Genomic DNA, 23,130 nt, shown 5'->3' on the forward strand with positions numbered 1-23,130 from the left:
TCTCAGTGACATGTCACTGTAGGACGTTTCCCATGCGTGCTTTCTTCTCACTCCTCACCCCTCCTGTTTCCCATGTACCAACCCTTTCCAGCTAACTCACACCACCCATCCTTTAATCAGCACCTATGTCACCGCTGACACTCTCTCCCTCATCACCCTTCTCTCCCTTTCCGCAAATTTAAGCTAGGACTCTCAGGTACATTCTCAGTGGCACTTACGTCCATATTATTTTCTCAGCATTAACCACAGCTGGATTTAAAAATACCTGCGTAAATATTTATTTAATGCCTGTTTCCTGCACTAGAGTATAAGTTTCCTGAGGGCCAGTGCAGTTTCTGGTACATTCAGATACTAGGATGGTAGAGCCTCAGCGAATATTTTGTTCTATAAGCCAGAGCTCATGTTTTTTTTTTTTTTTTTTTAAATAAAAGGAGGAAAACATTAATAGACAGACAACCTTTTACAAAATAGCAAAAGAACAGTACAGACAATACAGAGTTACAAACAAAGTGGTAGGAAATTAACAATGCTTCTTGTATTACATATTGATATCTTCAAAGTGGTTTCTTATGAAAACAGATAGAGACATGCAATACTGATCAATCAAGGACTCATTGACAATTTCTTTCAGCAAAGAAATAGAAGACAGTAGAACAACCATGTTAACTATCCTGTATATACATACATACAAAATTTCTCCTTCTTTCCCTTCTCTTTTCCCACATCCCAGTTGCCCTTTACCCTTGAGTGTTTTCCTATCATTTCACAATGTCTATCATACCTCCTAGTTTAAATTAACTCCCTCAGGTTTTACACTAGTGAGACAATGCGGTGCTTGCACATGCAGGTCTGATTTATTTCACTTATGAGTATGGTCTCTAGTTGTGACCATTTACCTATAAAAGCCTCAAGTTTATCTTCTTTATAGCTGAATAATATTCCATTATATAAAAGTACCACAATTTTCTTATCCAGTCCTCGGCAGATGGACATTTGGGTTGCTTCCACAATTTAGCAATTACAAATTGTGCTGCTATGAACATAGGTGCACATATGTAGCTGTGATATGATGTTTTTAGATCTTCTGGGAAAATACCCAGCAGGGGAATAGCTGGGTTGAATGGGACCTCAGACCTAGTTTTCTGAGGAATCTTCAAACTGATTTCCACAATGGTTTCACCAGTCTGCATTCCCACCAGCAGTGGAGAAGAATTGCTATTTCTCCACAGCCTCGCCAGTATTTGTTATTGGTTGATTTCTTAATGGTAGCCATTCTTACTCGGGTGAGATGAAATCTCAATGTTTTTTTAATTGGCATTTCTCGAATGACTAATGATGTTGAACACTTTCTCATGTATTTATTTGCCATTTGTATTTATTTATCTGAGAAGTGTATATTCATCTCAACTGCCCATTTTTGGATTGCTTCTTTGAATTTGGGAGGGCGGATGTTTTTAAATTCTTTATATGTTCTAGGTGGAAGACCTTTGTCTGAGGAACAGTCAGCTAAAATTTTTTCCCAATTTGTATTCTTTTTACTCTGCTGGTGATTTCTTTAGATGTGCAGAAATTTTTCAGTAGGTTGAGATCTCAGGTGTTGATTCTTTGAACTATTTCACTGGCAGTTTGGTTTTTGTTCATAAGCTCTCTGCCTACCCCTATGTCTTCAAGGTTTTTACCTACTTTCTCTTCCAAGAGATTTAGTGTTTCTGTTTTAACATTGAGATCTGTGATCCATTTTGACTTGAGTTTGGTGCACGGTGATAGGCTTGGGTCTATTTTCAGTCTTTGTCAGGTAGCAAGCCAGTTTTTCCAGCACCATTCATTAAAGAGGCTGTCGTTCTTCCAGTGAGTTTGTTTGGCCCCTTTATCAAAGATTAGGTGAGCCAGAGCTCGTGTTCAGGCAGTGGTTTGGCATTGCATCCATGGTATGAATTAGCCACAGAGAGCTCTGGTTCTCTAAAGAGAGGAACACCAGTATCAGGCTGAAGGAAGGGACTTTGGCTATGGAGAAGGTTTGGATGAATAGACCCTTGTTTAGACTGTTAAATTAGGAAGGCATGTGGAGCACGATGGTGTAGACATCTACTTGGCATTTATGCTTCGGTTTTTCTGCAGAAACGCTGATGTTGTAACTTTTAGGTGTTTCTGTTATGGAAAAGAGTAGCAAGCTTTCTGGGAAAACAAAATTTGTCTTCATGTTCTTACCAAGGACAGTGTATTAACATTTGTAACCGGTGTGCTGTAGAATGAGGCAATCACTCTTTTTCTGAGGAATATCCTTAAAATATTGAATTCATGTGGTATTTTGCTTTGTCCTCTATATCCTATATATTTTTCTCTTGGCAGAAATAATCAGCTTAGACATAATCATTACCATTCATTGTCACAATAAAAGTAAAGTTTTTCTATTTTTATGTTAATCCTTGCATTCTTAAGTTCCCATTTCCCCTGCTTTCTGGCCAGATTTTGATTTTTTCTTAGTACTGAAGAATTTGCTTCAAGGTATGAACAAATTCGTTGTCTTTCTCAAGAGAGGGGACTCATAATGAAGTCTTAATCGAGCATGTGGTTGTCTTTTTCTTAGTTAAAGAAAATGGCATTCAGATTAGAGCCCCAATATTAATTAAAATGTTGAAAGAATTTAGGCATGATATTTTACCTCTGCTTCCCTTGTGAAATGGAGGTAGTGTTTCTTGTAGGGGCAGGAAAATAAGTACAAATGCTTGTAAAGCATTCAGAAAATGTGTAGGGCACATAATAGTTACTCAATAAAATAGTAGTTACTAAGCAGATGCTTGGTTGCTGCTCTTCTTTCACAGTACTCTGGAATCATAATTGTCCAGTTTAATGTCTTAGTCACTTTCTTATTGACAGGACAAAGTAGTTGACACTTGCAACTTAGAGGAGAAGTGGTAGCTGGATAGAGTGATGCAAATTAGAATTCCAGCACTCTGGAGGGCTGAGGCAGAAGTATCACAAGTTTGATTCAGCCTGGATAACTTGGCAAATTAGCAAGATCTTGTCTCAAAATAAAAAAGGTCTAGATATGTAGCTCAGGGCAAAGGCTCTGGGTATAATCTCTACTACCTCAGCAGCAACAACGACAAAGACAAGCGGTTTATTTGTCTCAGTTTCAGAGGGTTTCTCTATATTTGGTTGGCTCCAAGGTAGAATGGTAGAAATGGCAAGAGGAAAATGGCCTCTCAGAAGAAAGTTGCGAATGCAACCAGGGAGCAGAAAGAGAGAGAGAGAGAGAGAGAGAGAGAGAGAGAGAGAGAGAGGAAGAGAGAGAAAGAGGATCTGGGAATAAGGACTCATCTTTTCAGATCCTGCCTCTGTGGCCTGCCTCTTCCAACCAGCCCCCACCTCCGAGCAGCACTGTCACCCACAAACTCTTCTACGCATCATTCACTGATGGGTGTAGCACCCAGGGATCCAGTCATTGCCTCTAACCCAGCTCTGAACACACGAGATTTGGGGGCACATTTTAGATCTAAATCATAACATTTAATAACCTTAGCTTTCCCCTCTGGACAATGAATGAGTCAAAGAGTGAAAAGTTTTTAATAGACCAGAAGTTTATTGTGTGAAGTACTAAGACTTTAAAAAACTTGATCTTCATGATTCGGATGGAAGTCCTTCTGAAATATGTATACTATTCCTTGCTCAGAGAGAACGGACTTGGGCATTCTCCCATCTACTTCCTTCATGATCAGTTGCCATTTTTCCATGCTTTATGAGTCCATGTGAGGTAATTTCTTCAAACTGACCCTCACTTTCAACCTTGTTGCTATGGACTTTAAATCTGATAAGCAAATTTGTTGTTAAAACACTGTCTTGAATTTGTATAATTTCTCCCTGAACAAAAAGGCTGAGGTCGCTCTTCTGGGCAAAACATAGAAGACTTTGAGCAACGGAATTTTTAAAAATGTATTATGATTATTCAGGGTCCAGTCTTAATTTTTTTTTTGTTCTAATAGCTTTTGGTCTGATGATGCATCCAGATTAAGATATTTTAGGAGAAAAGAAATGTGACTAGGTAGTCTTTATATTCTGTTATATTATAAGCCAACCTGAACAGGGGAAAGTTATTTGGGAACTAAAGTTTGCAGTTAGGGTCATGTGGAAATGAGTGAAGGAAATACCCCAGGCTTCATCAGAGAACAGTAGAAAAAATGCTTCTTGTTATGGGTGGCTGTAAACATTATCTTTAAGTTTAAACAGGTAACTTTAGATGAAAACAAAAAGGTGAAGTGGGCTTTAAACAATATATCCCCTCGGTACTGCTCTGCACTTAAATTTATCATTTAACTTAAGTGAAAGGCTAGGGAAGAGAAGCGGAATAACTGGGGAGAAGCAGAGCACAGGAGTTACTGCAGGCGGTAATAGAAGTCAACCACGGGTGACCCATAATCACTACTCTTTGTGCTTCCTTCACCTAAAATATTCTTCCTCTTATTTCCACCGTCATTCTGACAATGGCGCTTTGTGCCGTCAACTTTTTTTATTGGTTGATTTTTACATATTTTTATTGGTGTGTGTTGCAGTACATAACGATTACATTTATCGTGGGCAATCTGTACATGTACATGACACATCTTCATACTTTTTTGTTTCCTTCCCCTCCGATCCCTCCCTGCTCCCTTTAACTCTTGGTCCCCTTCCCGTTTGGTACCGGGAATCGAACTCAGGACCTTGCGCTTGCCAGGCAGGCACTTATGCCGCTGAGCTATATCCCCGGCCCGTCCCTTCCCATTTGAAAATGCTCTGTGTCTATCTTTTTCTTAAACTTGAAGGGCAGACAGTGGAGAATCGCTTTGGTGGAGTTCAAGAAGATGAACTAAGCAGGTGTGGGTTTCCAGAGGAAAAGTTTCTGGATTCAAGAGATGACATTAAATTTTTCTTTTTACCTGAGGTAGTAGTGGGATACCAACACCCCAGGAATGAAACAGAGCTGGAAAGTGGTCTAGATAGCAGATGTCAAAGAGACTCAGACTGTAGTCAGTAGGGTTATGCACTTCGAGGGGCCTAAAGACCCTTGGCTATGGAGTATATTGAACTATTAGGATCAGGATGAGGCAAACAAATGCATACATGTCAAAAATCAATGAGGAACTATATGGGAGAAGATGCTAGAATTGCCACCGGAGCTACTGTTTATCTGAGTAACAGAATCCCCTCCAGCATGAGGGTGAACTCATCCAACCAGTTACAGTCCTGAATACAAGAAAAAGACTGGGTTCTCTGAGCAGGAGTGAATTCGATAGCGCTTGCTTTGGATTTCATCTGGGCCTTCAGGTTCCCTGGATCTGGAGCTTGCAGGCCCGAACTGCGCATGTGCACTTGTCAGTCTCCACAACTGTGTGAGCCGATTTCTTATACTAAACCTGCTTCTTATAATAAATCTCCAACACGTCCAGTTAGTTCTGTTTCTTTGGAGAACTCTAATATAAGGGCCAAGACACAAATACCCTTTCCGTACAGTAGTACCTCTGTTCAGGAATATTTCTGCTCTTGAACATTTGGGTTTGTAAACAGAAGCGTTTTGCTTCTGTTTGCAAACTCTGCATCGGGGGAAGAACACCACGGTGGCCATCTTCCCCTGAATCATGGGATGAATTAAGTTCATAAGCCGAGGTACCGCTGTAATTGTCAGGTCTGAAAATCTATGAAAATGTAAAAAGTCTGAGCAGTTCACAGAATTTTCTTCAACAAGGAAAGAAATTAATCTACGCACCTGTATATCATGATGGACAGATTAAAATAAAACACAGAGTTTTTGGTAAATGAAAATTCATTTCCTGTAATCACATGAGAAAAATTGGTAAATATTTGCGACATTCTTTATACACAAATACTAACATGCTATGTCTAAATATAACTGAAAACCTCAACAATATTTATTTATTTGAGTTTTTTTCTAGGATGAGAGCCAGGATTAGCAGCTGCCCTTTATAACATCACAATTACTTCTTTGAACATTATTTCAGAATGACCAAGACTATGAAAATATCCAAATTTAGCTTTCTTTTATTGCATAAATTTCTGCTGATATTATTTGAAGCCATACATGAGTAAGAAATACAATTTGGCTAAGCACCCAACAGTTTTTCTCAATAATGGTTATTCCTTTTTTATTCAGCAGTGACAAAGAGGACAGAACATGGAGTTAAGTGTCTCATACTCTGGCTTAAGCCATGGTTGTACTTACCAGTTCTCTGTCTGTGGAAAGATATTATGTGTGTTTAACTCCTTTGAAAAGTGGAATTGAACATGATTTCCTTTTCAGAAATAAATAAATACTGTAAAAATGCCCATGATTGGGCTAGACACGTAAATGTGTTCTTGATGCATGTAATGGCCTTTCCTTTCTTATGGTTCATAAACTTTTACAGTTTTATAGGCTTAAATTCATATTTCTGCATGAGTTAAGGAATATAGAGTTGTATTAGTTGCAGAAAGTTCCAAGGTCATTTGCTGTGTCCAGTCCAATAATATATAAGAAAACTGAGCTTTTATAGAATTTTCTTTGCTTCAGGGCACAGCATTAGTTGGTAAAACCAGGGCATATTTGTTTTTGGAATGTAAATGGAGCCCAGTAAAATAACAGCTTTCTTATTGGACAGATTACTTTTGAAAAGAGACACCATTTTTTAGTTTTAACATATTGGAGATACTATTTTTGTGTCTCTATTGCTTTATCTTTAAGAAGGGGGCAATAATATGTGACTCATAAAGTTGTGAAAATTAAATACAAAGCATGAAAATAATCTAATTCATGCTCTATCAGTGAATATATTTATTCTTTTTTTTTTTTATTTTGTTTTTCTTCCGGTACCAAGAATCAAACTCATGACCTTGCACTTGCCAGGCAGGGGCTGTGCCGCTGAGGTAAATCCCCAGCCCCAGTGAATATATTTATAATCTGCACAATTATTTGACTATTCAAGTTTTATGCATAAATATCTGGCATTTTCTTTCAATTGATGGGAACTTACGTATCTCAGTGAAGTCTTCTAGAAAATCTTCTTTAAAGCAATGATGAAAACAGTGAATCTCCAACATGAATTTCAGTTTAGGAGAGATTATTTCCAGAAAATTCCACTAACATAAAATAAGCTTCTGTAAGCATTAGTATATGGAGAAGAACATGCAAGGATTAGCAGTCTTATGCTTATTTCTCCAACTTCTCTTATTAAATTCCTCTTTGAAGAATAGTGTGGGCTCTATGCTATAATAGAAAATGGATAATAAGTATTATTTATTACTAAGGACTTTTCCTCTCTTTAAATTATCAAATTATCTGATTTGTATTGTTTTTAGTAATATATTACAATTAACCAGATGAATAGATTCAATGGCCCCTAGTGGACTTTTTGATATAAACAACCTTCCTTCTCTTGCAATATCAACCTTAAACAGTTTCTTTGCCTTAAACCTTTTATAATTCTGATTTCCCCAACTCTCATGTACATTCCCAACTGTAATAGTAAGACTAGTCTTCTGGTCCACAATCATGTACTTTTTCCTTCTTATGTCTGTCTTGGCCTACTAAACTTAGGCCAAATACTGGGCACAAAGCAATGATAAGTATTCACTATCGATATTATTTTTAATTACACTGTTACATAATCAACCATTTCAGGGCCTAATTGAAAACCATGCTCCTTGACCCAACTTCTTATCTGGTGGCTTCCTTATAACTACTGTTGCAGGTGTTGCTATACTGTACTCCATTCACTCACCTCTCTCTCTTTTTTTTTTTTTTGTGGTACTGGGAATCAAACTCAGGACCTTGCGCTTGCCAGGCAGGCGCTTGTGCCACTGAGCTGTATCCCCAGCTCCATTCACTCACTTCATAGAACCCACTTTAGTTTTCCATCTGAGCTTTATTTCCCCGTGCCAGGCGAGCTGTTACAAACTTACATACTTTGCTTTATTCACAATTAAAAAAAAAATATGATTAAGAGCATTGTATTTATTTACATGGATAAATTTATAAATCTATCTAGTAAACTTATCTGTATAAATAGAATGCTCAAAGCCATTGAAATTATTCCATTGCACTGAATTGGTGACTTTGTTTTCGTAGTGAGGCCCGGGTTGGCATCCTGTTTGATGCCTGTCATCTTCTGTTTTGACATGAGAGAAGGGCTCTGGATTAGGAATTCAGTCTTAAGTGTCCTGCCGTTCACTGGCCTAACTCCAGGAAGACCAAACTTGTACAGAGTTCTCTTCCCATATTTAGGAGTTGTATTTTCTTTTTGGTCTTTTTAGTTGTAAAATAGTCATTACATGAATATGTGAATATGACACATCATATTAGTAAGTGGGCACTCAGGGGTCAGTTTCTGAGTCCTTGAAACACACCGCTATGAATTCACCGGTTTTAAGACTGAGTGCACTGCTTCCCTCCCAGCCTGGCTTTGTGCCCAGGGATTTCGGTTCTGGGCAATGGAAGCATCATCCGTGTATGAGCAAAGCTGAAACACCAACAGTCTGACCACGTCGCTTTCTCTCTTCAACTCCAGCATTAGACCCACTACCAAATGTTAAGGGTTTCCTCTGCAAATGTAAGTTGAAGGCGAGGTGCTTACTCAAGTGCAGGTCACCAGCTATCAGATCTTACACAAAAACAGCGCCCTTTTAGAGCATTTATCTGCAAAATGGGAAAGAACTCCCTGTTAACTCCATTTTGTGGAATTTCTGAGAGAGTCAAATAATGCATCTAATAGCAAGCCAAAAACTGCAAAGGGTCAAATAAATGCAGTGTTTTATTGCTGTTCTTGTTATTTTTATGAAATAAGATTACTTGGTCATTTTAATAACACCTGCTTCTCAGCTGACGTTAATTCTTGATTGTCTTAGATGAAACAAATATTTTCTAGTTTTTAAAACTTCGCTTTACCAAAGTGGAAATTTGTACTTCTTTAAGACAAAATGTGGAATGTCTAACATAAAATTGATAGAGAAGGAAATATATATGATGCCTTTTACTCTATGTACAATCTCTGTGTTTTGTCATTCCAGGTGCCGGTTGTGGCCATTCTGGGTTCTGGTGGGGGATTCCGGGCCATGGTGGGATTCTCTGGTGTGATGAAGGCATTGTATGAATCAGGAATTTTGGACTGTGCTACCTATGTTGCTGGTCTTTCTGGCTCCACATGGTTAGTATGCATTTTAAATTTTAGTTTTACTATTCCAAAGGTTCAGAATTCATCTCAACTCAAACAATGGAAAGTAGGATTTAGAAAATTGAACATTATGTTCCAACTTGTTGTCACAATCTGCTTAAGAATATTTTTTTAAAAAGAAACCTGCATTTAGTTATGTCTTTTGCTATATATTTACTTCATTTTAGCCTGTTGGTAACTTACAAAGTAAAGCTAAAGAAAAAAAAAAAGACTGGCTGAAGATAATTCTAGAAAAAGATTGCAGAAGTGGAATAACGTACTCCACCCATAATTAATTTAATCTTTCTATAACTTGCTGATTTGTAAGTTTTCAACAAACATGTCTAAGTCTATATGATTCACTAGGTATTCATTTTCTTCTTTAGGGCAAATAGAATGAAGTGAAAGATACTATAGCTACTACAGTGTAAAGACTAAGGAAAACAACTTTTGGAAGCAGACATGCAATAAATTTCACTGATTTGTACATCACCAAACATAAAGCTAGCCCTTTAAATGTATTTAAGCTCAGTAAAAACTGATGAGAGTTATAATACTCATAAGTACGACATTTGTGCCCTGCAGATTTGCCTTTTATGAATATACTTATGAAGCATTTTCAAAAAATACTCTTTCATTTGCCTACCCCCCATAAGCACACTGAAAAGCAAGTAAAAGTTCTTGCTCAGATGTAGTAGTAAAATTAGAGAATCACCTTATTACAAAATATCTGACTAACAAGGTCTTTTTAGTCACTCAGCCATGGCAAAGTTCACATATCATAATATTATATTTTATATGTCTAGCATAGTGTGTCTGTGTCTGTGTCATTTCTTCCCTGTGAGATGGATATGAGTTTCTTCACTTTTTTTTAGCTCAATAAAAGTTAACTCATAAGCCAAGTAATTTGTCCAAAATCACTGGCAAAGCCAACATCAAAACGCAGGCTTTGAATCCCCTGTTGTAAATCCTTTCTCGTCAACCAGGATCTTCTCATAGACAACTCACTATGTTCACTGCATAGAGCACCTTATTTAAATAATCTGTATTTTCTTAAATATTTTGAGCCAGACTCTGTTGTTAAAAAATAGTAACCTAGAGCCATGACTGTCACCTTCTTTTTTATGTACCCTCAAAATGATTTATCTCTTCTGCAAGGAGGGTGTAGCCCATCATTATTCTTTCCCTTGAAGGAAGGAGCAGGCGCCTGCCTGTTTAGTGAGTAATGAGATGGAAGACTTGGACCCTTACATTACATTTTCTGCTTAATCATTTTTTAAACAATATTATTTGAGTAGTTTTCTTTCTCTATACTCAAGTTCGGCTAAGGTCACCGTTGTCCATCATTGACTAGTACCCTTCAGGAGCTTCCTTTCTTAAACTAATGAAGTCTAGGCTTTGAGTGCTGCTTTGGAGGTGTAATTAGGTTACATTTGGGCTGAATTAGAGCTTCAATCATTGCTTTGGTTGTGGATTTGGGTGAATATCTTCTTATATTCTCCCATTAAAAATGTGAAAACAAGTCCTGTCAAGTGTCATTAGGAAGTTAATTATACTTCACAGGTATAATTAAGGGATTTTAAAATATGCACATAGTTTTCTACAGATATGTAACTTCTTTACCTTTCAAAGTCTTACTTCCTTAAAGATTAGCCTTCTCTTTTTTACTCCATTTCTTTTTTTTTTTTTTTTTTTGGTTTTTCTCCAGTACCGGGAACCGAACTCACGACCTTGCGCTTGCCAGGGAGGCGCTTTTGCCGCTGAGCTAAATACCCAGCCCCATTTATACTCCATTTCTTTAAAGGCTACTCACTGTTTAAATCTTTATAATAGATTTTTACTCACGGGTCACTTAGTTTCCAAATATGAACTATATGAATAATAATATGGGAGCTATATGAAGTATATTATGAAGTTTTTATATTCCTTCACTTCTTTGCAGGGTGAGGGGCTAAAGGTTGTGGCATACCACACATTGACTTGTTCTTTCAAATTGTCCCTGTCATGCCTTTCTGGCCTTGTTCCATTTTTGCTTATTGCTCTCACCACTGTATTTTCTTTACTGCTTCCACGTTAATGGAAGCTTCCCCCAGAATCTTTATCTTGCTCTGTTATACAGAAACACTCATCCTTGGCAGTTCCACTAACTTCTACCATTTCAGCTCTGGCCGCCAATAATTTAATGTGTAGAACCCCAAAATTTCCAAAATTTAATAGACAAAATGAAAAAAAAAAATAGACACTTCATTATCCCCTAAAAGAAGCCCTCCTTAGGAGAGGCCAGGAAAAGACAAGAAATAGAGAACAAGGGTGGATGTTGCTCTGGCTGGTACTGTAAAAGAACTGAGCTCTGGGTTTGGAAAACTTTCATGATTTTCATGTGGAATCATTTGATAAAGTAAAATAAATATACTTTTGCTAATGAAAGTGTAAAGAATCAGAAGTAAATGTAAGGAAAACATACAGGGTGGGGGTGCGAACCTTGTATGAGCTGTCTGTTATTTCAAGCAGTTTGGCCTGAAAGGGAGAATAAATTGAGTAGTAGTCATTGTCAGGAAAGAATAGAGTTCCGAGGGAAAAGTTTTTGTTTGTTTTGTTTTCACAATTTGAGTGACGTGAGTATTTCTGTGGAAGTCTGAGGTGAAGGAAATAGTGCAGTGTGATAGATGGAAGAAAGATAAGGGCATAAAAGAAATCCATGCAGAAAAAGATACAGGCACAAATAGAATAAAATTTGGAGCTTAAGTGAAGGCTTTAACCGTGAAAAGAGGAGGCGCTTCCTGAGACAAAGTGGTCAGGATGATTCATGCTAATGATTCTCTCTTGTAAAAGGATTGGTAAGAAAGTAAAAAGTTCAAAGGGAGGAATTCGGAAAGACTTGAAAAAACAAATTACACTTCTGTGTTGTGTAAGTTTTTATTTTGTGCGGATATATGACCATTATTTGGCATAAATGAAGTAATACGGAAATATCTACAGAAGCTCTGGACCTCCCACAAAGCTTTCTATGATCAGGAAAGAGAATTCCAGATAGGACAAAGCTTCCCTTGTAACTGCTACTACATTTATGGTAATTATTTTTGAAATTATTTTTGGATGATACTTGCCTTTCATTAAATAGGGTATTAGCCAGCCTGGAGTCCTGGCATGTGTGAACCAGGGGAATCATGGTAATAACTCTGTGTTCTCTTAGAGTGTTAGCACAGCTCTCTTTCTCAATAGATACTGTAGCATCAAAAGGAGCTCTTGGGTATTAATTGCCTTGTTTTATGGTATTACCATCTAAAGAGCAATGAATGTATCTCTGCATCTATAAACAATTGGGACCAATCCACTGAATTTACTAAAATAGAATTTGCGAATGAGGATTTTCCATGTAGCAATATGGAGAATTCCGAGACCATTGAAAAAGAAATAATTTTGATAGAAGTTGTCACCTAAGAGGTGAGAGGTTTAAAGACCAGTATATATGCAGGAAATACTATGTTGTTTAAAGTGGGCCATAATCTTGTCTTGGTCCCTAATTCACCAGCTGAGCACAGTGCCCGATTTCCTTCAGGATGCTGGCTTAGTGGCTAAATGAAGGGATGCAAAATAGCTGAATTTTATTGGAAAAAAATTAGTCTAGGAAATTTTTTAGGGTTTCAGTACTTTTCCTTTACAAATGTAGATGGTTTTCTCAAATCGTTTCAAATCTTACTTGTGTATGAGAATCACTTCGGCACTTTAAGGAAAATATTCTAAGTGCATATCTCTAAATATTGTGATTCAGCAAGTTTTAGAAGTTAGTTACTGATATTTTAAAACACTGACCATGAGAACTGGAGGACTGAACTGAAATTTCCTTCTCTTTGGCCTGAGTTAGACTTAAAATTTTACACTTAATGTCAAATGCATTCAGATGAAAGAATGAGATGTCCCATCATATAAATATGTTGATAAATAAGAGGCAAATATTAACAAATTCATAGATTAAATAAATACAAAATTCTTTCATTCAGTACTCATAGACATTGACCTTTTGAAACTTGGTAGATATAATTAGGAAATAATTAGTAATAAAGAGATCAAATTTAAGGAATGAAAAAGTGAGATATTAGTGTGCTTTAGATGATATCATATTCACAAAAGCAATTATACCTGAACCTTGCCTTCATAAAACTAAGAAAACAGACAACCAAAGAAGCCATCTAAGCTCTAAGAGCTGCACAGAAAAATGAATTGTCACATATTATTCCATTTTTAGCTATCACCAAAGCCAAAACCAAGTCTTGGATGTAACCACAATGACATCATAGAACATCCAGTATAAATTCTAAGGGGTATGTTTTCATAAATGTTGGACAACAAAGACCATTAACCCAATGCCAGTAACAGAGGTATTCTAGGTTTTTTCTCATTCCCTTTGTTTCTGTTTTTTTTTGAGATGGGTCTTGCTGTGTCGTTCAGGCTGACTTTGAGCTCACTGTGTAGTCTAAGTTGGCCTTGAATTCAGGGCAATCTTCTTGCCTCAGCCTCTGGAGTGCTGGGATTAAAGGCTTCCACCGCCATGCCTAGCTCCTACTAAGGTTTCTATTCAAAGTCAACTACTTCCCGAGAGGGAAAGAAAGAGGTAGAGATTAGGGCCTTTGCTTTGCCATTCAGGGGGCAAAAACGGATTCTAGGCATTCTACATGAACCAATAAAGATAACCGGGCTGACATCCACATACATTCTGTCCCCTTAGACATATCTACTTCTTAACTGTGGCACAGAGTCTGAGATTTTGAGCAAGCCCTGCCTCCTAAAGAAGGTCTTTCTTAATTTACTTTTAGTTGCTAATGTGAGGAAGAAGGGAAGAGCGCAGAGCACCCTTTAGATCTTGCTAGCAGTAACTGATTGGCAGAGGTACTTGTTAGGGTCATAAGTTGATTCATTTGAAGGCCAGCTAAATATAGACAGAATAGCAAAGTCAATATAGTGTCAGTAAGATTTGAAAAATCTTATGATTTTTCACTCTTCTGGGTACAGGAAAGAATGACAACCTCCAAGAGCAATCATAATTTCCTTTCACTTGGCTTTAAAAATATTCAGTGACTAAATTGATTGCTACTTACATTGAGTCTTAGGTTCTTCCACTCATGTTTAACCTGATGCATTAAATAAGCATTTAATATATCTTAATATAAAATGAGTGGATTGGACACATTAAAATATAGAAATAAAGGAAGGAAATGGACTTCAGAATTAGATTCATGATTCACATTGTAATATATAGCATTGGGAAGCTTGAGGCACAGGTTTAGATTTAAACTTTCTAGAATTCAAGAAAAAAATGGAAACAATGTACAGTCACGCAATGCAGTTTCAATGAATTAAGAGAAGTCCCCCATAGAGGGAGAATCATTCTTGATAGTAAAGCTGGTTAAGAATTTGTTCTTAGTATTCTCATAAAAAAATCAACCGTACTCTGAATGTTTTCAGAGCTGATCACCTTGAGGCTAAAAAAGATGTTTTATTTTCCTATTTTTATGATGTCCTTAAATATAACACAATGTTATCCCAAACACATATGTATGTATGTATGTATGTATTTATTCGGTTCTGGGAATCTAACTCAGGACCTTGTGCTTGCCAGGCAGGTGCTTGTGCTGCTGAGCTATATCCCCAGCCCCTATGCATTTATTAAACATATTACAAGGTCCAGAAAATTAGATCTTTGTTCATGTGGATGAATCATATTATAAAATTTAGAATAACTATGGGAATGGATGGATACTTTGTCATCCAACTACTCTAAGCTGTATTTTTTAGATCTAGACTTGGGTTTAAAGTAAACCTATTCATCTTTATCATACAAGTGGGTACAATTGTGAATTCAACTGTAAGGCAAACATCTTTAAGGAAATTGGTGGTAGTTTTTTCAGTATGTGTTCCAATTTAGATCTATCATTCAACATTTACTAACTTGCTTCTTCTCAGTTTGCCCTCAAAACTCTCAAACTAGCAAGAAACACTAATTTATTGGACAATGAGAAGAATTTGGCCACTAAGAACGGAAATCTTGTATACTAGCCTAACAAACTAGATCCTACTAGAGGAAAAAGACTGATTTTAAATTCCAGTTCTGTTGTTACTAATTGGGTAATGTGAACCTGTTATTTAAGTTTACTCATATTTTCTCCCCTCATCTGTAAGGTAGAAAAATTGAAGGGCATTAGTAGGCTTTAGGATGATAGCTTATGAACCATTAACCAGCACGATGTTTAGAACACAGCATGGTTTCACTAAAACTTAGGTTTCTGCTCTCCTTGAAGAGAAGATAAGCCATTATGGTAAGTATTTTGACTTGAATTCCAGGAAAACATGAGACTAAAATATGTGCTATTTTGTCTGATTGGTGAAGTGGTAGAGTATTTCATTGTATTTCATCCTGTCAGTTTAGGAAGCTACCCTTGCTGTACACTAGGCATTAGCTACTTACTGAGGCTAAGATGATGAAAAGCAAAATTCTTTTCCTGATGGAGATCACAGTTTATTGATAAAGGCATATTATAAGCAAGGGAAGAATGTTTGTATTTAGTGTGAGATCTACCGTAGTAGATCTCACGGATAAGAGGCCAATAACTGAATGTTTAGATTTCAAATACCAAGACTCATGGTTATTTCCAGTGTCACCAGAAGTGGCCAAATGCCTGGTGGCCAAGAGGCTTCACAGGAAATCATTTACACGAAGACCTTCACCTTCTATGGGATTTTGCCTTTAGATTCATATAGTTAGAAATTCTGAGTCCTCGCCTTAGGAAGGGTTTGAGATTTTGTTTATTTGGCCAATGAAAAATAAAAAAGAAACTGTGGAAAGCATTTATCAAGAGCATTGGCTACTCACAGTGCTTGGGACAGCACACTTTCTGCCTGTAGCTAATCATCATGGAAAGCCAGAGTACACATTATCAGATTCCTCGAACACTATTGCATCCAGACAAGTCGGTTCACTTACATGACTCACAGGTATTGTGTCATCAGTCTTCAATGGTCTTGCAGGGATACTCATTCCTGGCAGACTAGATAGTAGACAGTAGGCCTGGTGGGACATTCCCTCCTTTTGACTGTACATGGTATGTCCAAGGCTCCCTCTGAGAATTCTCTTGTGTGTTTTTCTCCTTTCCTGTCCTCTACTTCACTTTCTGTGTATACCAGCTCCTTTCTGACTGGTGAATTCCTCCCTTAATACCAGATAAGTACACCTGCTTTCTTTGGCTACTGCTGTGTAATACCCTTTCTCTTTGCTGGTTATGTTTTGCTTTCTTTTCAGGTACATGTCAACCTTATATTCTCACCCTGATTTTCCTGAGAAAGGCCCAGCAGAGATTAATGAGGAGCTAATGAAGAATGTTAGCCACAACCCCCTTCTACTTCTCACACCGCAGAAAGTGAAAAGATATGTTGAGTCTCTGTGGAAGAAAAAGAGCTCTGGCCAACCTGTCACCTTTACTGATATCTTTGGGATGTTAATAGGAGAAACGCTAATTCACAATGTAAGTCATAGTTTAATCCATGATCCCTTCAATACAAGTGCACAATGTACACCATGATATTTTAAATGAAAGGGAATGCAGTCCATTTTATGAAAGTCCCTCAGCTCAGTTTATTTTTTCAACAAAGTATAACAAGCATATTTTCCCTGCCAGACATTATAACTCTTGTATGTTTCAAAGTTGTGCTTATTAATTCTTTCCAGTGATTATCAGTTTTGATGTGTGGAGAAATGGTTTTGTGTTCCTTTTCTTTGGAAAAGTCTTATTTTTTTTTCCTGCCAGTTCCACACAAGCATGATAATATCTTAAGATGAGGAAGTCACTGCAAGTGATATTTTAAAAGTCGAAGAATGATATTGGCCTGGAAAGCGTCAGAAAAGGAAATGGACCGCAGGAAACAAACTCACTTGATGCGTAACCACAGGGTGACATTTCTTCTAAAGATAAAGCAGGAGAGATAGAGAAAAGCCTGTGGCAGGGACTCCAGGGCATACATAGTTTCCAGGGCCCAAAGTTGCCAAATCATTCTCCAGTCCAAATGCAGAGTTATGATTTTTTTTAGAATGAAGAGAACTATTTCCATGGAGCTTTTTTTTCATTGTTGGTTGTAGACCCAGAGATTTCTCAAAGTAATAAGACATTTTTATTTAAAAATTTTCAGTGTTTTGATTGAAGTTCTATTTCAAATAGGTTTGATCTGTATCTGTTTATATACTTAAAGCCATTTCATTCTTTGTTCTGTGGCCAGAGAATGAACATTACCTTGAGTAGCTTGAAGGAAAAAGTCAATGCTGCGCAGTGCCCTTTACCTCTTTTTACGTGTCTCCATGTGAAACCTGATGTCTCCGAGCTGATGTTTGCAGGTAAATTGTGTCCTCCCCCAAGACGTCTCCTGGGACCCACAAAACATTGTTTCCAATGATTTTCTTTAGGAGAAGTTCATAAGAAACTGCAGGTGCTTAGTTTAATACATTCGATAACAGAAGTACATTTGAAAACAAGAAAAGATTTTCTGATTGTAGAGCTATTTCATGAATTTAGTAATATCTCTCTTCCCTTAAGTTAGTAGAAAAGCAAGTCATGAATACAGTGAATAGCTCAGGCTAGTTACCCATTTCTCAGTGACTACTGACCACATGCTATGCCTCCTCCTCTTAGACCAACATAGTCTTTTACTGGCCGGTTATATTTTCATTACTTGCTGTTTGCTATTTAAAGCACTATTCTAATGTTTATGATTCTGCAACTAAAAAGTAGTAGTCTGTACTTATAGCTAATGAAATGTCTCACTTTTGCTAAATCTCATGAGAAAACACCAGCTTCTGCTACAGCTTCGGGTCTTGGGTGCTCTAAAAGTACATAACATCGCACTTTTGGAGAACCTGTGCCACTATAAAACATTTTTTAAAATGAGGAGGAAAATAAGAATCCAAGATAGTAAATGTCCTGCCTGGGGTAGTTCAGCTTAGAAAACAAGGGCTGTCGAATTAAAATGTAGTGTTCTATTGACCATGTCGTAGTTGTTCCAGCAGGAAAGATGATTCATTTAACCATGAAGAGATCTGACTAGCATGCTAGTGCTGTTTATCAATGAATCCTCACAACAACCGTATAAGTCTCCTACTGATTCGGTTCACATTTTAGATTTTAGAGAACCAAGGCAGAGAGTGTACGTAACACAGTGTATCCAAGTAAGTAAGCATAAGGATGGGCAGCAGAATGGGCTTTGAACCCAGACTGTCCAGGTGTTGAGCTTCTATTTTTAGACAATGCGCCTTGTTGCTCCAGTCACCGTGTATTTCTAAGATAAAAATATCATTCATCTATAAGCTTTTTTCCTCCAACCTTTACACATGCCATATACATAATAGGCATTTGGTTAATATTTTTATTTTAACAACTAATGAATGAGAACGATCATGGCATTGTGAAAGTATTTATTACTCTGTGCTTCTCTTTAACATTTTCCTATCTTGTTTTTAAAATGCTTTCAGATTGGGTTGAATTTAGTCCCTATGAGATTGGTATGGCTAAATATGGTACTTTTATGGCTCCTGACTTATTTGGAAGCAAATTTTACATGGGAACAGTTGTGAAGAAATATGAAGAAAACCCCTTGCATTTTTTAATGGGTATGTGATTGAAATCTCTCACTAGTTTGTTTGACTATTTTAAATCCTGGTACGTTTTAAATTATTTTCTTTCTTGGCTTCATTTCAGGTGTCTGGGGCAGTGCTTTTTCTATATTGTTCAACAGAGTTTTGGGAGTTTCTGGCTCACACAATAAAGGTTCCACAATGGAGGAAGAACTAGGTATGGTAAAATGAGGCTTGTTTTCTAAACAGCTCTTGTTTTCTAAAAAATCATGCTACATTGATAAATTTCACATGCATACATACAAAGAACAATAAATATTCCTAAGGATTTTTGTTATCTTAATTTATCAGTAATTTGGTGGAATAAACCTAAGTATTTCCTAAAATCATATGCAAATTATTTTTCTCCAATAATCTGATTTGAAATTAGAAAATCATAAAGACCATTGTTTTTTTAAAAAGAATGTGTACCAGAGCATCTCCATTCTTCATTCTCATTATGTTTCTAAATGCTCTATTTTTGTTACGTTATTCCTCTTTTTTTAAAAAAAATAACAGTAGCTTTTTAGAGGTTAGATTCATTAGTAGTTGAGCATAATATGCCATTTATAGATAAATTCATTCTTGTCATAGTTCATATCTTAAATACTAATTCACTGGAATTCTATTAATATCGTATGAGATGATAATTCACACTAAAGAAAGAGAAATGTTCTATTTTATTATTCTTTCACCCTGGATTGTGTCCAGTAGGTAGTTATGGAAACATTCATGAGCTGGCTCACGTACACGTGGCCAGTTAGAGCCTGGGACGGTTCTTTGCAGTCTGAGGTACAAGCTGAGGAAGGCAGGAGTGGTGGGTGCCCCCTCTGCATTCTTGGGCCTCCATCTGATTTCTTGCTAAGGTTGGTCTCCCAGGTATGACTGGGGACATTATCAGAGGAACGTCTCATGTGGGCACATCTGGGTACTCACTCTTTGCTTTAGATCTATCCATTCCTTCTCCAAATTCGATTCTTGACTCAATACAAGACCTTTTAAACCAGGATTTCTTCCTGCAAGAAGCTGACTTGGAAATGCAAGGAGGTGGGAAGGGGAGGCAACAAGAGGGGCCCTGGAAAGCAGATTTGAATGTCTCAGTATCCGCTCTGAGAACATTTGGGGCGGGTACCTTGGGCCTGGAAGAAATGACGCACTCCAGGTCCACCCTCTCTAGGAACCAAAAACAAGAAGCAGAAGCAAACTGCACCCCCTGACTCTCCACCTGCCTCCTGGCAGTCTCTAGATAATGATTAAGGAAATAAGCTTACATTTATAATTAGAGAATTTATACTACTAAGAAGCAGGACAAGTGAGACTGCCAGACATAGAACGAAATGAGATTTGAAAAATTCCTAATCTCTTTTCACCATTGCTTTTACCATTTCTACCCTTCAGCTTCTGGAAGGGACAGTGAGGAATCATTCTTCCCCGAGAACAGTTACAGGCCCTGCTGCTTGCAAAGGTCCCATCAGTGGCTAAGGTGTGACTGCTGTCTTTGCACAGCCAGACCAGGTACAGTTATGAGGGGCAGCACAGTCCCTGCCTGCTGTCCTCACTGGGGGCTCGGTGCATACCGAGCACCTAGTACCACAGAAACACATTTGCTTTTAAATGAGTAAAAATACATGTGACTTAAACAGAGAGAAATACTTATTTCTTATCTCTCCCAAAGACTAATCAATCCTAGTTTTTATTTTAGCTATTTTCACTGATAGTAGGAAAAAGCCATGGAATTCCCATGGAATTCTGAATTTGGGGCTAGACTAGCAGAAGCCAGGTGCATAGGTCCTTTTGATAAACAGCACCATTGCCTATGACCTCTTCTTTTTTCTTTTTTGGTACGGGAATCGAACTCAGCGCCTCATACTTGTCAGGCAGGCACTGTGCCACTGAGCCATATCCCCAGCCGATGACCTCTTCTTTACCCATTAAATATCTGTTTGAGAGTGTAGAAACTGACAGAATCACAGTAGTGACCTTTTTAGTGATGAATTCATTTGAAGAATATGTTCACGTAAAAAGCTTACAGGATTTTCTTTTTAACACTGTCTTTTGTTATCACAGGCAATAGCAGTTGACATAGTTAAGCTTCATATGCAGAAGATAATATAATTGTAGCACATTGTGAGGATGATTGCAAGTGGTTTTATCTCTCCTTGTGTAAAAATTAGTTTTAGGTACCTACTGTTTTATTTGATACTTACATTTAGTGCTGTTAAACTTTTTACCTTCCTTAATATTTTCTTTGACAATATATCATATGTACTTTTGGATAGCTTTTAATAGGGCAAGTGATAGTACAATCTCATTAGAGGCAAATATTTTTAAATAACAACAAAGCAAATGGACAGAAAGGCACTTCTACTTGCTTGTACTCGCGACTGTCCTCTGAGCAGCTCTCATGTCCTGAGCACTAGGGGTAGTTGCTGGTCCTGCACTTGTGACATGGAGCCACATTCCCTTGGTGACTAAACTGCCAGGAAGAAAGTACAAAGATGCAGTGATCTTAGTTGATTTATTTTAATAAACTTGGTATCCCAGATGAATATCCTTTTCTGAAAAGTAATTTTGTGGCTGTCACTCAGTCTTCTCGAAATTATGTGACGATTTTAGAAAAATAGAAAGTGAAAGAGCAGAAAAACCACGTGTTGGGAGGTTTGCTTCCTGTGTTCATTCTCCACTGAATAGTCCAGATTACTCAGGTTTGTTATGTTTATTAATTTTCTTCTGAGGCAGGAAGATAACAGGACTGAAATAACACTCAGAAGGTGAGGGAGACTGTGGCTAAAAGCCAAAGAAAAGGAAGATGTTTATACTGAATACCGCTGGGAGGGCTCTGTGGAGTAGTCCCTTCCGAGGCTGACGGTCTGGCAGCCTGCTTACTTGTTCTGTGTCAGACTGAGGGGGAATATTGTCTCTCCGGGATCCGGTCAGCAGGATGCCTGTTACCTCAGGTTATATAAGAATTTCCAGAAATGAAACTGGGGAGGTGAATCTTTTGGCTGATGGAGGTCTAGCTCTGAAGTGGGGTGTTCAGAGTTGTTTTGTTTTGCTCTGCTTTCTCTCCAGAAGAGAGGCGTAAAGGTGAATTGGACCAAAACTGAGTAACTTTAAATTAAATTATTTACTTTCTCAAAAGAATTTTGCATGTGAGCAAATTATGCTTGTGAAAAAGTGGGACTGTATATTACACTATAGAGATACAAAATATAAAAATCCAAAATGTTCAGCTATTCATGGCACAGATACTTCCTCGTAGAGATGACAATGTTTTGGTGAAGGATTTTCTTTAATCAGAGTATTGAATATGTCCAAAACAAATAAAAACAAAACAGCTACAACTACAAAAGGAAATGTTTGAAGAAAGAAAAGAAAATACATGAGAAACACATTCTGGAGCCGCGCTTGGTGTGGTGCATGCCTATAATCCTAGCGCTCGGGAGGCTGAGGCAGGAGGATCATTGCGAGTTCAAGGCCAGCCTGGGCTACATAAGTGAGTTCAAGGCCAGCCTGAACTGCATAGCAAGACCCTGTCTGAGAAAAAAGACAAAAAAATAATAAAAAAAAAAGAAACACATTCTGGAGAGGCTTGTTCCTTAGTATTTTTCCTCTTCTATATACAATAGAATTACTTTCTCTAACAGTCAAACATTAGCTTAGGAACATTTTATTTTACTGAATCTTATATTTATAAATCATACCAGTAAAAAGAAACTCTGATACCTCAATAATTTATTAATATTTTCATTACTTAATCATTCATGTACATGAAATTTACAATGCTATATGTGCCTAGTAATGTGAGGAAATCAGTTGTCATACCTATATTTGTCTAAGTGCTCGAACAGTTTTGTCAAACAATTTGTAAATTTGGAGTTAAGTTCTTAAAATTGCAGAAAATAAAAACCCACACATTCTATTTACTAATACAAGAGGGAAATAACCGTCAGTGTGATTGGCAGATTTTTACGGGACGAAAAAGTTTGATGATTTTCTGTAGATGGTGATTATGAGAATGATCTGCAAATTCCATAGTTTAAGTATATTTTACTTGGAAAAAGACAACTAGCTGTGTTAGATCTTACTGTTACCTTTGTGTTAAAGATTTATATTTGTTATTTTAGTTTATACAGTTGATCTCTTACTAAGGTCTGTAGGATGTACAGTTGATCTCTTACTAAGGTCTGTAGGTGCCAGTTCTTGACACTAAAATGTACGTTTCGGGGCTGGGGATTTAGCTCAGCGGCAAAGCGCCTGCCTGGCAAGCGCAAGGTCGTGAGTTCGGTTCCCGGTACCGGA

The 23,130-nt window shown here is 37.4% G+C and overlaps 1 protein-coding gene across 2 annotated transcripts in view; it reads left to right on the forward strand.

Moving 5' to 3' along the window:
- The window catches only part of Pla2g4a (phospholipase A2, group IVA (cytosolic, calcium-dependent)), a 134,719-nt gene that overhangs the window by 85,177 nt on the left and 26,412 nt on the right, over positions 1-23,130 (forward strand). Inside the window, exons 8-13 of one of the 2 annotated variants that reach the window (XM_013521775.1) lie at positions 9,034-9,170; positions 16,471-16,693; positions 17,442-17,556; positions 18,688-18,825; positions 18,914-19,006; positions 20,227-20,343. In XM_013521775.1, the coding sequence (XP_013377229.1) occupies positions 9,034-9,170; positions 16,471-16,693; positions 17,442-17,556; positions 18,688-18,825; positions 18,914-19,006; positions 20,227-20,343 (823 nt within the window). The remainder of the gene's footprint in view (positions 1-9,033; positions 9,171-16,470; positions 16,694-17,441; positions 17,557-18,687; positions 18,826-18,913; positions 19,007-20,226; positions 20,344-23,130) is intronic. The other variant, XM_005375092.2, reaches the window with a different exon arrangement.

Source organism: Chinchilla lanigera, unplaced genomic scaffold, assembly GCF_000276665.1.
Source record: "Chinchilla lanigera isolate Chin_1 unplaced genomic scaffold, ChiLan1.0 scaffold00005, whole genome shotgun sequence".
Taxonomy (NCBI): Eukaryota; Metazoa; Chordata; class Mammalia; order Rodentia; family Chinchillidae; genus Chinchilla; species Chinchilla lanigera.